We start from the raw sequence: 14,303 nt of genomic DNA, 5'->3' as shown, positions 1-14,303 counted from the left end.
ATAGATGCCAATCAAACCGTCATCTCATCCCGCAAAAAATGAGACCCTACTTAAGATAATCGCCCAAAAACAGAAAAAACTATGGCTCTTAGACTATGGAGACACTAAAACATTTTTTTTGTTTTAAAAATGAAATCATTGTGTAAAACTTAAATAAATAATAAAAAAAAAAAATTGTATACATATTAGGTATCGCCGCGTCCGTGACAACCTGCTCTATAAAATTACCACATGATCTAACCTGTCAGATGAATGTTGTAAATAACAACAAAAAAAAACGGTGCCAAAAAAGCTATTTCTTGTTACCTTGCCGCACAAAAAGTGCAATATAGAGCAACCAAAAATCATATGTACCCTAAACTAGTACCAACAAAACTGCCACCCTATCCTGTAGTTTCTAAAATGGGGTCACTTTTTTGGAGTTTCTACTCTAGGGGTGCATCAGGGGGGCTTCAAATGGGACATGGTGTAAAAAAAAACAGTCCAGCAAAATCTGCCTTCCAAAAACCGTATGGCATTCCTTTCCTTCTGCGCCCTGCCGTGTGCCCGTACAGCGGTTTACGACCACATATGGGGTGTTTCTGTAAACTACAGAATCAGGGCCATAAATAATGAGTTTTGTTTGGCTGTTAACCCTTGCTTTGTAACTGGAAAAAAAATATTAAAATGGAAAATCTGCCAAAAAAGTCAAATTTTGAAATTGTATCTCTATTTTCCATTAAATTTTGTGCAACACCTAAAGGGTTAACAAAGTTTGTAAAATCAGTTTTGAATACCTTGAGGGGTGTAGTTTCTTAGATGGGGTCACTTTTATGGAGTTTCTACTCTAGGGGTGCATCAGGGGGGCTTCAAATGGGACAGGGTGTCAAAAAAACAGTCCAGCAAAATCAGCCCTCCAAAAACCAAACGGCGCACCTTTCAATCTACGCCCCGCTGTGTGGCCGTACAGTAGTTTACGGCCACATATGGGGTGTTTCTGTAAACGGCAGAGTCAGGGCAATAAAGATACAGTCTTGTTTGGCTGTTAACCCTTGCTTTGTTAGTGGAAAAAATGGGTTAAAATGAAAAATTAGACAAAAAAATGAAATTCTCAAATTTCCTCCCCATTTGCCAATAACTCTTGTGCAACACCTAAAGGGTTAAAAACGTATGCAAAATCAGTTTTGAATACCTTGAGGTGTGTAGTTTCTTAGATGGGGTCATTTTTGGGTGGTTTCTATTATGTAAGCCTCGCAAAGTGACTTCAGACCTGAACTGGTCCCTAAAAATTGAGTTTTTGTAAATTTCTGAAAAATTTCAAGATTTGCTTCTAAACTTCTAAGCCTTATAACATCCCCAAAAAATAAAATATCATTCCCAAAATAATTCAAACATGAATTAGACATATGGGGAATGTAAAGTCATCACAATTTTTGGGGGTATTACTATGTATTACAGAAGTAGAGAAACTGAAACTTTGAAATTTGCAAATTTTTCCAAATTTTTGTTAAATTAGGTACTTTTTGGTGCAAAAAAAAATTTTTTTTTTAATTCATTTTACCAGTGTCATGAAGTACAATATGTGACGAAAAAACAATCTCAGCACGGCCTGGATAAGTCAAAGCGTTTTAAAGTTATCAGCACTTAAAGTGACTCTGGTCGGATTTGCAAAAAATGGCCTGGTCCCAAGGTGTAAAAAGGCTGTGTCCTTAAGGGGTTAAAGGCCATTTTCCACTCATCCCCCTCCTTAATTCGAATGAGATTGTAGGCTCCCCTGAGATCGAGTTTAGTGAACCACTGAGCTCCAAGAACCTGATTGAACAGGTCAGGAATCAACGGCAAAGAATACTGATTTTTAACAGTAATTTTGTTTAACTCTCTGTAGTCAATACACGGTCTCAATCCCCCATCTTTTTTCTCCACAAATAAAGATATGACCTTTTAGTAAACTTTCCTTCAAATAATCTCTCATAGCCTTTCGTTCAGGACCGTACAAATTATAAATACGACCCCTAGGTTACTTGTATCCCGGAACCAACTCGATGGCACAATCATAAGGTCTATGGAATTTAGCATCAGACATCGAAAAAACATTGACGAAGTTACTGATGTATGGGGGAAAGGCTTTACCAAAACCTTTACAGGAACCCAAGGCAATAGCTACTGGCAACAATATTTTCCTTTTAACCACTTCTGGGAGTACCTTATCCTTCTGGGCGTTAGGTCCTGGTGATCTTCTGAAGGGAGGAATCTTAGGGCATTGTCGTAGCCAGTGATCAAACTCTCAGCAATAAAAACAGGCACCTTTCTGAAATCTTTGATCCCTCCTTGTCACACCGATTTGCATGGGCTCTTCAGGCGGATTTTCCAATCTGACTCTCAAGGGTGAGGGATCCAGGTTGATCACCACCTGTGGAAACATCTGTTGTTCTCATTGTCTTTCCCTAATACGTCGGTCCAGTCTAACAGCCAAAGTCATAGTCTGTTCGAAAGTGTAAGGAGGGGGATAACTGACCAACATGTCCTTCAAATTTTCAAAGAGTCCTGTCCTGAACTGACACTTCAGTGCTGGATCATTCCAGCCAGAGGAAAAGCACCACTTCCGAAATTGGGTGCAGTATTCTTCCACAGGTCTGTCCCCCTGACTCAGAGATTTTAATTGGGACTCAGCTACAGTCGATTGTCAGGTTCGTCATATAATACACCCAAAGTCTGAAAATAATGCTTCAACAAAAATTAGGCAAGGGGTGTGAGAAAGACCATTCTTGTGGGTCCCCCTGCAGCAAATAGATAATGAGGGCGTAAACAAAAATAAAGCTTACAACTTTCCTTAAATGTTAGAAACAATTTGCGATCATCTGAAAAACGATCAGACAATTTAACATGAGGTTCAGGGTTCTGAGTGGAGGAGGCCGCTATAAGCGGGGTCTGAAGCAACTCCTGCTGCTGTAGCCTTTTTCCCAATTCCTGAACCATTTGGCCAAGACTATGTACCTGATCCGTGAGCACTCGCAAAGGTTCGATGGTATAGTATGGCCTGTGATTCTGTCACGGATGGAAGGGAAGAGTGCAGCCCTGGACTCCACCCGCACCTCTGTCCCTACCTACTTGCACGACCCGTCCTATCTGACGGCGTACAACTGGCGGTAGTCCCTAGCTTAAATACGTGCAGGGGCCTAAAACCAAAGGAAAAACCGTGAAGAGTCAGGGAAGCAAAAGTCAAAAACCAGAAGGTCACGCAGTACGCAGGGAAAAACACAATAGCAAGGTCACAAACAAAGCCGAGGTCAGAACAAGCAAGGTCTCAATATATAAAGAAGGCTGGTGAGGGTAACTAGAGCAATCACAGGCAACCTGTGGCCAGCAGGCTGCCTGTTTAAATAGCAGGAACAAGTGAGTCACGTGACGTGGCCAGCGTCACGTGACCCAAGTCCAGCCCAAACCATCTGAGCGCTGATTACTCACGATCGGTGCTAAGTTCACAAATCAGCTAGGGGGACACCAGCCGTGCTGAGGAGGCGTGCAAAGCCGGGTCCTCCCCACCCCCTGGTCTCTATAGAGACAAGGACGCCGGCCACGTCCTCGCTCCTGCACAGAGGCGGGATGCCGGCGGCGCAGGAAGGAGGAAGCGCGTCGCCGCCTCACCGTTACATACAGTGTCTGAAATGCTAGTTACATCTCTCAGGATATGTAAGACCACAGATCAATAGCTGTTTTCTGCTCTAAGTAGGCCATTCGTGTTATTTATTTTATATAGCAGGCCTTTTGTTCCTTACCCGAACAGGTATTCAGTATTCTTCTTTTACAGTAATAATTTTTCAGAATTTTAATACCGGTAACCTTTTACAATAATAGAGAAAGGTTTCTGAGAGGTAGATCTTTGTTCTGAGGATACAGCCACTAATAAAATAAGTTCAGCACATTCTTCACTAGAGAATTAAACCAATTTTGTCCTATTTCCTGCAAAGTTTTTGGTCAAGTAGGTGGAGAAGTGGGAAAGAATATCATCCTAGAGAATCAGCAGCTCAAATGTGTCTGAACTTTAGATATTGATGACCTATCCTTTGGATTATCAGATCGGTGGAGGTCTGACACCTTTGCCAATCAGCTTTTCTCAGTTGCTGGCATCAGAAATCACACAGTGGTCATCAATATCTAGAGCCTGGAAAACTGCTTTAAAGGGGTTGTGCAAGAATGGGTGGTGGGGGGTTTTCAAAATCTTACTTACCGGCTTCCCAGTGCTGGCTCCCTGCTCCTTCTCCTCCCGGCCAGCGATGCTCCGTTGTGCTCCTTTGCTGAAAACATCTGTTTTTAAGCCACCTGCAGCCAATCACTGGATGCTGCGGTGACCAAATGGCCTTGCATCACATGACCATTTGTCACATGATGATTGGCTGCAGACGGAGTCAAAACGGAATGTTTTCAGCAAGGGAGCACAGTGTAGCATCACATGCCTGGAGGAGAAGGAGTGAAGAGCCAGTGCCGGGAAACAGGTAAGTAAGCTTCCCTTTACAGGTCCAAGTGGGAAGGGGGGTTTGCAAAACTACTTCCCATTCTTGCACAACCCATTTAGGGTACTGCTTATTTCTAGGGTGTACAGTGTACCTACTCACTGCTCTACCTACCTGACTAAAGATTTGGAATGTGTGAACATGGCCAAAGTCGGTCTGAACATGGCACTGATATTCCTGATAATATTAAATAAAGTTCTAAATGAAGCTGAAATCTCTCTCTGAAATCGCTACCTGATTAAAGGTATATTAAGCTGGTGGTTAACATTTATTAGTTATCCACTGGAGTGATAAGGATTAGTTTGTATGATGCTGTGTTCAGGTATTAGTCCTTAGGGGATACACTGGGGTAGAGGGACTAAGGGACTTAGCAGTCGTTGAGGGTTGGACCCACCATATATCTAACAGTTGTCACTGATCTGAGAGCATGTCCCTTTAAGATTTATTTACATAAGACTGGATGACCCGTTTTTAAACTATGCAACATTGTTGATTGTTAAAGAGGAACTGTCATCTTTCCTTACATGTCCACAAGAATTGTGGAACATCTTTTCTTAGAACTTTACAGTCTGCCGTTCCTCTGTTATCCCTCCTGAAATATTAATAAATAGACAGCTGGGTGTTACAATTACCCTTGTCAGTAGGGAACGTCCTTATACATTGCTTGAACTAACTGGAAAGTGTCAGACTGTGTAAGGATTCTCTCCTTGGACAAGGGGAGTCATAATCATAACCAATATTTTATCTATACATTTCCAAAAGGAATAGCAGAGGAACAGCACATTGCTTAGTTTTATAAAGATGCAGACATGTCAGAAGACATGAAGGTGGGTGTACTGACATATGTTTAACTCTACTATTGTTTTTCTTCACAGCATCGGACGGTATTCGGGCACGAGGGAATAATCTTGAAGTGATGTCAAATGAAGGAAAGCTACTGTTTTCAGCAAATGACAAAGAAGTGGTTGTTGGAGCGGACAGATTGCGCGTTTTAGGTACATTAATTTCAGTATTTTTACAAGTGCTGAGAATTTGCTAAAATGTACCAGCATAGGTAAAATTCATCCACCTGGGGCTCTAGCTGTAATGCACATAGACTAGATGCAGTTGTATCACTTTTCAGTTTGGAGTAGTGGATCTGTACAGGTTTGCATTCTTCGAGGGTGTCTTCATTCACTGACAACAAACATAGATCTTGAAAATGAAACTGAACTACAAAGTATATAAAAAAAATTGCAGAAATGTCGATATATATAGTTGAAATGATCACATCAACTTATAGAATACCCCAATGATATCCATTACATATTTCCATTAGACCCCTTACCTATGAGATATTATTGTAGACCTGGAGGTTGTACAGTTTGTCTAATATTTTATTCTATTGGACTGTTACCAAAAATGAGAAAAATTGGAGTCATCAAAATAATCCAGCTAGGTAACTGCTTTCAGTGATCCTCTAGAACTACTTATGTTCAGATGTTTAATTCCACAAAATCCTAAATATGAGGATAGCGCTTCCATCTTTCCCGCTTGTTGCCATGGTAACAACATCCAACTTAGTACTAAATAGTTATGTGGTGTATGATGTCCCTCTGACTGAAGCTAGATCGTGATTCCTTGTAGAAGCAGCTCAGTTTTAAGACCCTAGAGAGTCTACCTCAAGTTCTTTTAAATTACATAGAGTGATAGCGGTTTACAGAGCAGGTTGTCATTGTAATTGAATTCCCATAACGATGGTATCTCCAATAAAAAGACAGCATGAAAAGGAATCTCTTAATTCAAATGTTATCATTCACTCTGTGTTTGACATATTATTTCAAGAACTATCTGACTGGTGGTACTATGGGGGCTTCATAAACAACACAAGTCTATCAATAATAAAGAAATCATCGTTTTCATGGATTTTGGATATGTTGTGAGGCTCTTGTTGGAGGAAGGAGTGAAGTTTCTATATCTGTAACTGTCCAACTAGCGCCACATGATGGTGATAAGTGTGATGCTCCTGAGATTACTGAAGACATCACCAGAGTAAGTAAGCACAAGCTGAGTTCTGGAGGACTGTGGCAGGCGCTGTACTGAGGGCACCTGTGGCACACAGATTGATGGCCACTTCTGTGGCAGGTTGTTTCTGATGTCTTGTATGGGGGCATCTGTGGTTCGCACTGTACTGTTAAAGGGGCTGTCTCACCAAGACATCATAAATGGGGGTCCCCAGTTTGGTAATCCTATCTATGTGCCAGAATAGGGAGCCACATTGTAAGAGTGGCCCCACTATGTCAGGCATGGCATGAATGTATGGAACTTTTGGGCACCTGCAATGAGCAGGATACGGGTATACGCTGACACCAAATTATGCAATGACTGGGTCAGGTGTAGATGATAGTCTATGTTTAGTTCGTGACGCCAATTTCAGCATGCGCAGGGTACTATCACAGGGCCATCCCATGCTGTTATAACGCACGTCCCAGATTAGGAATGCCAGAGTGGTGTAATGGCCTATAATGTCTCTATAGGTGGTGATATTTGTGTCAACAGTGTCTCCCACCTGGGTACAGCTGGACTCCTGGCTCACTTGCAATAAATTGAGTGTAATGATAGTAGGAGTAATAGAGTAATTTTGTAGCAGAAATGATGTCCAGATCTTTAGATGAAGTTTACTGATGATAACTTGAATCCAAACAAAATACAGCTTTGGTCTTTGGTCCCAGCAGGTTTCGGCAATGGTTGGCAGGAATAAATCTTCTGCACTATAAATCTGGAGCTTGCAGATGTCTGCTTAGTAGCTCTGTAACTGTGGCAGGAATTTGTCTTCTGCGCTTCTCTCTATCTTCTGCTTTGTGGGGACTGACTAGCTGAGGAGAAATATGGCTAATCCTAGGTCTCTGGACTTTGTTCACAGATATATTCTCAGGGAATGCTTTCATCCTGGAACTCTAGAGGTTGTCTGCTTTCTTGTCATCCAGCTGAGGCTGCAGGGCTCAATCTGGGAATGTGATCAATGTCTCAGCCGAGACAAGATCCTGGCTTTCTTTCCTATGCAGGGGATCTCCTTACACACACACCCTACCCCTAGCAGGGGGTGGGCTACACTGACTCTAACTTCCTTCTCCACCCAAGGTGCAGGATGAGGGAACAGCCCACACCTTCACAGAGGGGAAGCTAAGCTGCAATAAACCATTCCAGCCTAGATGTACTAAACTGTAACTAGCTCCTTACCAATCCATTGCTGCCACCTGCTGGTGAACATGGAAAATTACAAGGAAATTTACATTTAACATAGTTTTAAATGCACAGTTGTGAAGACATGAGCAAAATCATATCAGATGACAAGGTAAAGGCTCTTAGAAGACATTAGCGGGGTAGAGGCGTGTAGTTACACACCTGTGGCCAACAGACAGTCTGGGGTCATCTCTATTCAAGGAAAATCCCAGCAGTCGTGTCTTCAATCAATAGGATATTTATTTCATCAAATTAGAAATGTCCACAATCCTATTGGATTGTGGACATTTCTAATTTGATGAAATAAATATCCTATTTATTGAAGACACGACTGCTGGGATTTTCCTTGAATATACGTGGATTTCAGTCCTATCCCGTGCAACGTGCAAACTGAGTGAGTGCCGACTATTTTTCCTGGGGTCATCTCTAGTGATGAGCGGCATAGGTAATATTCGAATTTGCAATTTTTTGCTAATTTTTGGCCGAATATTTGCCATAAATTCGAGAATTTGTGATCTCCAGTCATTGTTTACTTGATTGTGAAAATGGTCAATGTAATATATATATACGATAAATTAGCGATAAATTCATGATTAGAATATTCAACACTATTCGCAAACACGAATATATAGCATTATATTCTAAATATTTGCGAATTCTCAAAGTGGCGATAATCACGATAAAAATTTGCAATTCGAATGTTCGCGCTCAACCTATCTATGAGGCCTCACATGGATGCATCTGGGGCTTGTAGTAAATGTGGTTTCATCAGGACAACCTCAGTCCATATGCACTATTCAGGCATATGAACATCATAGATAGGGGGCCCCTGCTTGGAAACCTTATGTATGTGCCAAAACGGAAAGTCATTATGTAAGACCTGCTCCTTCTCTGGATGGCCCAGCAAATTGATGCAATGATGGCATCTGAATCTATAGCACTTATGGGGCACCTGTGGCTGGCAACATACTGTTAAGGGGGCTGTCTCACCAGAACAGTCCCTGTTCATATGTGGTATCTGACTATAAGTATGTCGTAGAGGGGGGTCCCCTGCTTGAGAGCACCATCTATGTACCAGAATGGAGAACCAATCTGCAGGAGCGACTCCCACTCTGATTGTCCCAGTGTGAGAGTATGAGAGAAGCCAAACCTCAGTTGATCGTCTTTTTTTTTATTGTTCCTGCTTCTGGAAAGGTTGACCAGTTTAAACTTCAGAATGTAATAGTTGACTCAAATATGGAACCTAATTAATACATTGATTATAATCAGCTTATCTACAAATTAATTTCTTGTTAAGGTAAGATGGGCTACGGCATGTGCACAAGAGGAAGCTTACTTGGATAGAATTTGACTAGGGGCACCATTTCATAACTAGTAATCTTTTATTTAAATCTAGCTAGGAGTTATAGATACTGTACCATGTAAATTTCAGTTTATCCTATTAGACCACATAGCAGTTTTGATCAAAGTTGCACCATGTGATTATCATGTGAAAGCTGTCAAGATTTTGTCTTGGATGCAAGTAGAATATTCACACACAGAGCTCTGGTTCTTAGTCTGGCAGCTGGGTCTCCCTGGCAGGACACCGATAGAGTTGAATACAATGGTAAAGCTGGGATTCATCAGCTACACCATTCACCCTTTGATGGTGAGGTGCTGGCATGCAAGATGGTGACATCATCGCGTCTGCTGTGCTTTGCTGTCAGATACACTGCAGCTGATCTACAGTGAGAGATCTGCTCCATTCATCGTGGGAATGTAGCTAGGTGAGTGTTCAATTTGGAGACACTAAAGGGGCATCGTATTGTGTTAGGTGCGCATAAGGAGGCATTATTATGTTTGGGGGCATATAATTGACACTATATTGTCTTGAGGACAGATAGGGGGGGGAGCATTATATTGCATGGAGCAGAGCTTAGAGGTGCAACATGGGCTCCCAGACATAACTTTGCTTGGGGACCCAAAAATGCAAAATTCGCTCCTGCTTCGAAGCTTTGGTTGTTTAGGATATAGCTTCACTGTTTTGTGATTCTCCCGATATATGGGACCTCTGGCAGAGTAAGTAAGTCTCATTGGCACTCCTCACAAGGAGATGCTTGCAATGTACATATACATATCTATATTTTTCCCATTGACTCCATCTAAAATCGTATGCAATATGCTCTCTTGCAGCGGCTGACAGATGTCAAACTTCCATAATTTAAAGGGAGTCTGTCATCATCAATTACCCCATGAAACTGCCAGCACTAATGTATAGTGTGACAGACACTAATTTTAAATATCTATTTTTATTGTCAAATTCTCTAGCTTTCCCTGACAATTTGGTTTTGAGTTGTACCTGTCAATCGGCAGCAATCTACACTCACTTCTTTGCACTCTGCCTACCTCATGAATATTTATAAACAGTAGCGGCTGGGCCAGTCTTCCCACCACTTTTCACTCCTATAGCAGAGTGACACTTCTTTACAATTCCCGCACATGCTCAGACCAGTTCATGAAGCCAGATGCTTCAAAAATGCCTTACAAAAGCAGAAAAAGTTTGGCATTTTTAAGGCATTGTTTTGAGCAAAAAATGATGCACAAGTCTAAAGTATGTGTATTGTCACCTATAGACCTGAAGTGTAACTGCACATTGCTAAGGCTACTTTCACACTTGCGTTATTGTTTTCCGGTATCCAGATCAGGCAGAGGATCTCAATACCGGAAAAAAAAAATGTTTCCATTTGGTCCTCATAAATTCTTAATGGGAAGAGATCTGTACAGTATACATCAGGATGTCTTTTGTTCCGGCAGCATTCTGTTATGTGACAGGACAGAAAACCGCTGGAAGCTGCAGTTTTGTGTCTGGTGATAAATACGGGAAAAAAACGAATCCGACACTGAAAACAATGTAAGTTTAGGAGCCTAAAAAAACTGATCAGTCACCCATTGACTTTCAATGTATTTCGATCAGTTTTTTCCCTTTTGATTTCACACAACCGCATCTTAAAGGAACAGATGCATCCCGATGTGCAAAATCAAAACAGATCAGTTTAATTTTGGTATTGAGATCCTCTGCCAGATCTCAATACCGGAATTAACAACGCAATTGTGAAAGTAGCCTAGGGAGAGTCTGTCTTCAGTTCTACTAAGCGCAGAAGAAACCTATGTGTAACAAGTATGGCAGGCAGGGTGATGGGCAGTGACAGTTAGGGTATATATCCATAGTCAGGGACAAGAGGCAGCTGGAAACCTCAATTTATTACACACAAGTCAATGCGTTATTAGGTTCAGACCGCGCTGATGTTTCCTCAACAGTCAAAACTTCCTTCCAGCATTAGACCTTTCGCTTCTCTGGACATAAATCAAGACACCGGACCTTCACATGTGGGCACCCCTCATCCAACAATCCTAAGGAATAGCAAGAGGGTGCACAAAATAGTTAAGCACTGATGGTTCCAAGGTAGAATAAAGTGGTTTATTATACTCACAAAGCAAGGTCTTGTTAAAAGCAGATCATAATACACAAGACAATATTCCTCCTCCTACCCGACCCGGGTTTTGCTTTCGTGCTTCGTCAGGGATAGCTATCCAGCCTCTCACTGGGTTAGTTTAAATAAGGGCGAAACCCCACCTATCTCTTTTCCCACCAATAGGATCCCCACTAAGAACATTAAAAATGCATATACATTTCATACATAAAAAGACACATCCCCGCAAACTATGGGAAGCATGTTAACATTACAATGCGAAATCCCTATGAAATGTATATGCATTTTTAATGTTCTTAGTGGGGATCCTATTGGTGGGAAAAGAGATAGATGTGAGAGGCTGGATAGCTACCCCTGACGAATTGCGAAACCCGGGTCGGGTAGGAGGAGCGATATTGTCTTGTATATTATGATCTGCTTTTAACAAGACCTTGCTTTGTAAGTATAATAATAACGTACTTCACATTTAGACCTGCAACGCCACCTGTATAGCCACGTATTTGAGATATATATTTTTTTCAATATTACACACAAGTGTCTTCAGTGCTCAGTAGACGCTGAAGACAGACTCTCCTTAGCAATGCTGTTAGAGCTTTGCTGAGAAGATTCTTTACACCATGTTTTCTAGAAAAAAGAAACATCTTTCCCTAATAAAGTATATTATGGAAATGTTTAACATTCCTGTCCCTACACTATATTAAATATAAACCGAAACTTCAGTTATACTTAAAAAACTAGGCAGTCAGACTAACTAATAAAATGCTTAGTACAAGGCACTGCTGCTGCTAAAATACACAAAAAATCACCATGCCAGAGCGGCGAGAATGAGTGGTTTCTTTCACATCATTTCCCACAATCATTGCTAAAATAAAAATTTTCAATACAATTCAGACAGCAGTAAGAAAACATTGGCAGAGGAAAAAACTGCATCATGAATGTAGCACTGCCACTAGAAGAACAATAATGCTGAAGCTAGGAATAGGTAGAATGGGGAGGGAGAGTAGAAATAAATGAATTACATTTTTGTTTTATCCTGTGGCAATGCTGTTCTCCTCAGCACTCTGAAATCTAAGAACAGCGGATAATAGCTGATCCAGCCAGAGTGCAGGGCTGGATCTCTTGGGCTTCTGTAGCTGCCTGCGCAAGGCATCGGGGCTTCCATAGCAACCATCGGGTCCCCGTCACCGCAGCACGTGGACCTAATGGGGATGTACAAGCTGCCGCAATCCCCCTGTATGCCGCGGTCAGCGTGACCGCGGCATACAGGGGCTTAATCCGGTGGCAGAAGTACAGCAGATAAGGAGTCAAGATCGCTATTTTTTATTTTCCTACTGTTCCCGGTTTCTACACCGTCAACACTCAAAGCTGTGCTGAAATACATTGTCAGGACTGATGTGCGGTTATAACATAATGCATAGGACTCTTGTGCCCATGCACAGCAGTCCTGACAGTATATTTCAATGCAGCTGTGAGCGTTGACAGCGGGGGGGGGGGGGGGGCAGTAGGAAAATAAAAAATAGTGATCTGAACTCCATATCTGCTGCACTACTCATCTATTTCTATAGATAATGGTCCAAAATCAGGGTGACAGATTCAGACTTAAGGATAGAAACTGCTGCCTACAAAGAAATTCGATGAAGGGTTATCCTTTATATGGATTATTGCAAAATCAGTACATCTTCAAAAAGCATGAAAGATAGCCTTCAGGAAGTAGAATCTGGGTCTGACTCTTGAATGCCTGGTTTTGTGTCACATTTAATTGTATGTACCTGTATTCACATTCTTTTTTTTAGATATTTTTATACATTTCTTTTTAACATTTGGCTGAAAAGATAATGATAAAACTTTACTCTATAATACAGACAAATTGCAGTTCAGAAGACCACCAAGTATCATGAAATAGCCTTGGTTAATTTTCTGGAGAGTTATGATAGGACGGCACAATCTGCCTACAGTGAGTGATGTCTAGACCAAGATTTCCTGTAAGGTATCTGGGCAAAACAGGCCCACTTTCATTTTTGTGGCAGTGCCTGATTTTGGGAGTAACCTGCAGAAAAATTTGCCGCATCTCATTTTACATATACAGTATTTATGGTGCAAGTGCTCGTTCACATCACCGTTATGGAAGTCAAAACAGAAGCCTGTAAGAGGTATTCCATTTTGATCCTTCATAATACAAGTCTATGGATTATGGTGTTCCCCTCAGATGAGTTAATATATGAGGCATAGTGATGTTTAAGACTGTATCCCAGAGGAGCTCTAGAGAAAATTCCTGCCGCAGCCAAAACAACTTTGTAACATTATTAACAGGTTTTTGCCTCCACCTTGTGTGGAAGATAGTATGAACCACTGCAAGCCAGGGTGTGCCATGCACGGGGAACAACTTCTAGGTGCACCCCCTTTTCACTGTAATAGTCCTGGAGTTGAGGGAGAAGGACACAGCCACCATGAGTCCCAGGGTGACTACTACCCCAATACTACTACCACTTCCATTCACTCTTTGACACTAAGCCAGGTGAGGCACTGGGGATTATTATTTTTAGCTTAGGGCTTGTTCACATCGCCATTATGAATTCCATCATTTTTTTCCGTTATAACATGGTTATAACGGAAAATAAACGGAATCCATAAGACGGAAGTCAAAACGGAAGCCTATAAGAGGCATTCTGTTTTGATCCTTCATAATACAAGTCTATGGGCAGCATAACGGATCCGTCCTGGTTTCCATTATGCAGGTGTCCAGTCCTGCATAACGGAAACCAGAAAGGATCCTTTATGCTGCCGAGAGACTTGTATTATGATGGAATTCAAAACGGAAGCCTTTAAAAGGCATTCCGTTTTGCTTTCCGTCATAAAAGAAGTCTATGGGCAATCATAACGGATCCGTCTGGTTTCCGTTATGCAGGACGGAAAAAAAGTCCTGTCGACAGGACTTTGTTTTCCATCTTGCATAACAGGAACCATACGGATCTGTTATGATTGCCAATAGACTTCTATTATGAAGGATCAAAACGGAATGCCTCAAATTTGTTCAGATGAATGAATCAATTCACACAAATCAATTCACTCATCACTACTTTGTAGTAAATATGATTATATTTAAAATTGATAAGTCCAGGTA

At 41.4% G+C, this 14,303-nt stretch overlaps 1 protein-coding gene across 4 annotated transcripts in view; it reads left to right on the top strand.

Moving 5' to 3' along the window:
• Positions 1–14,303, top strand: part of SGCD (sarcoglycan delta) — an 836,092-nt gene that overhangs the window by 731,224 nt on the left and 90,565 nt on the right. For all 4 annotated transcript variants that reach the window (XM_040440010.1, XM_040440019.1, XM_040440029.1 and 1 more), the window contains one exon: positions 5,366–5,485. In XM_040440010.1, the coding sequence (XP_040295944.1) occupies positions 5,366–5,485 (120 nt within the window). The remainder of the gene's footprint in view (positions 1–5,365; positions 5,486–14,303) is intronic.

This window comes from Bufo bufo, chromosome 1 (genome assembly GCF_905171765.1).
Source record: "Bufo bufo chromosome 1, aBufBuf1.1, whole genome shotgun sequence".
Taxonomy (NCBI): domain Eukaryota; kingdom Metazoa; phylum Chordata; class Amphibia; order Anura; family Bufonidae; genus Bufo; species Bufo bufo.
The sequence above is the reverse complement of the archived record's forward strand: the minus strand, read 5'-3'. Positions and strand labels throughout refer to the sequence as shown.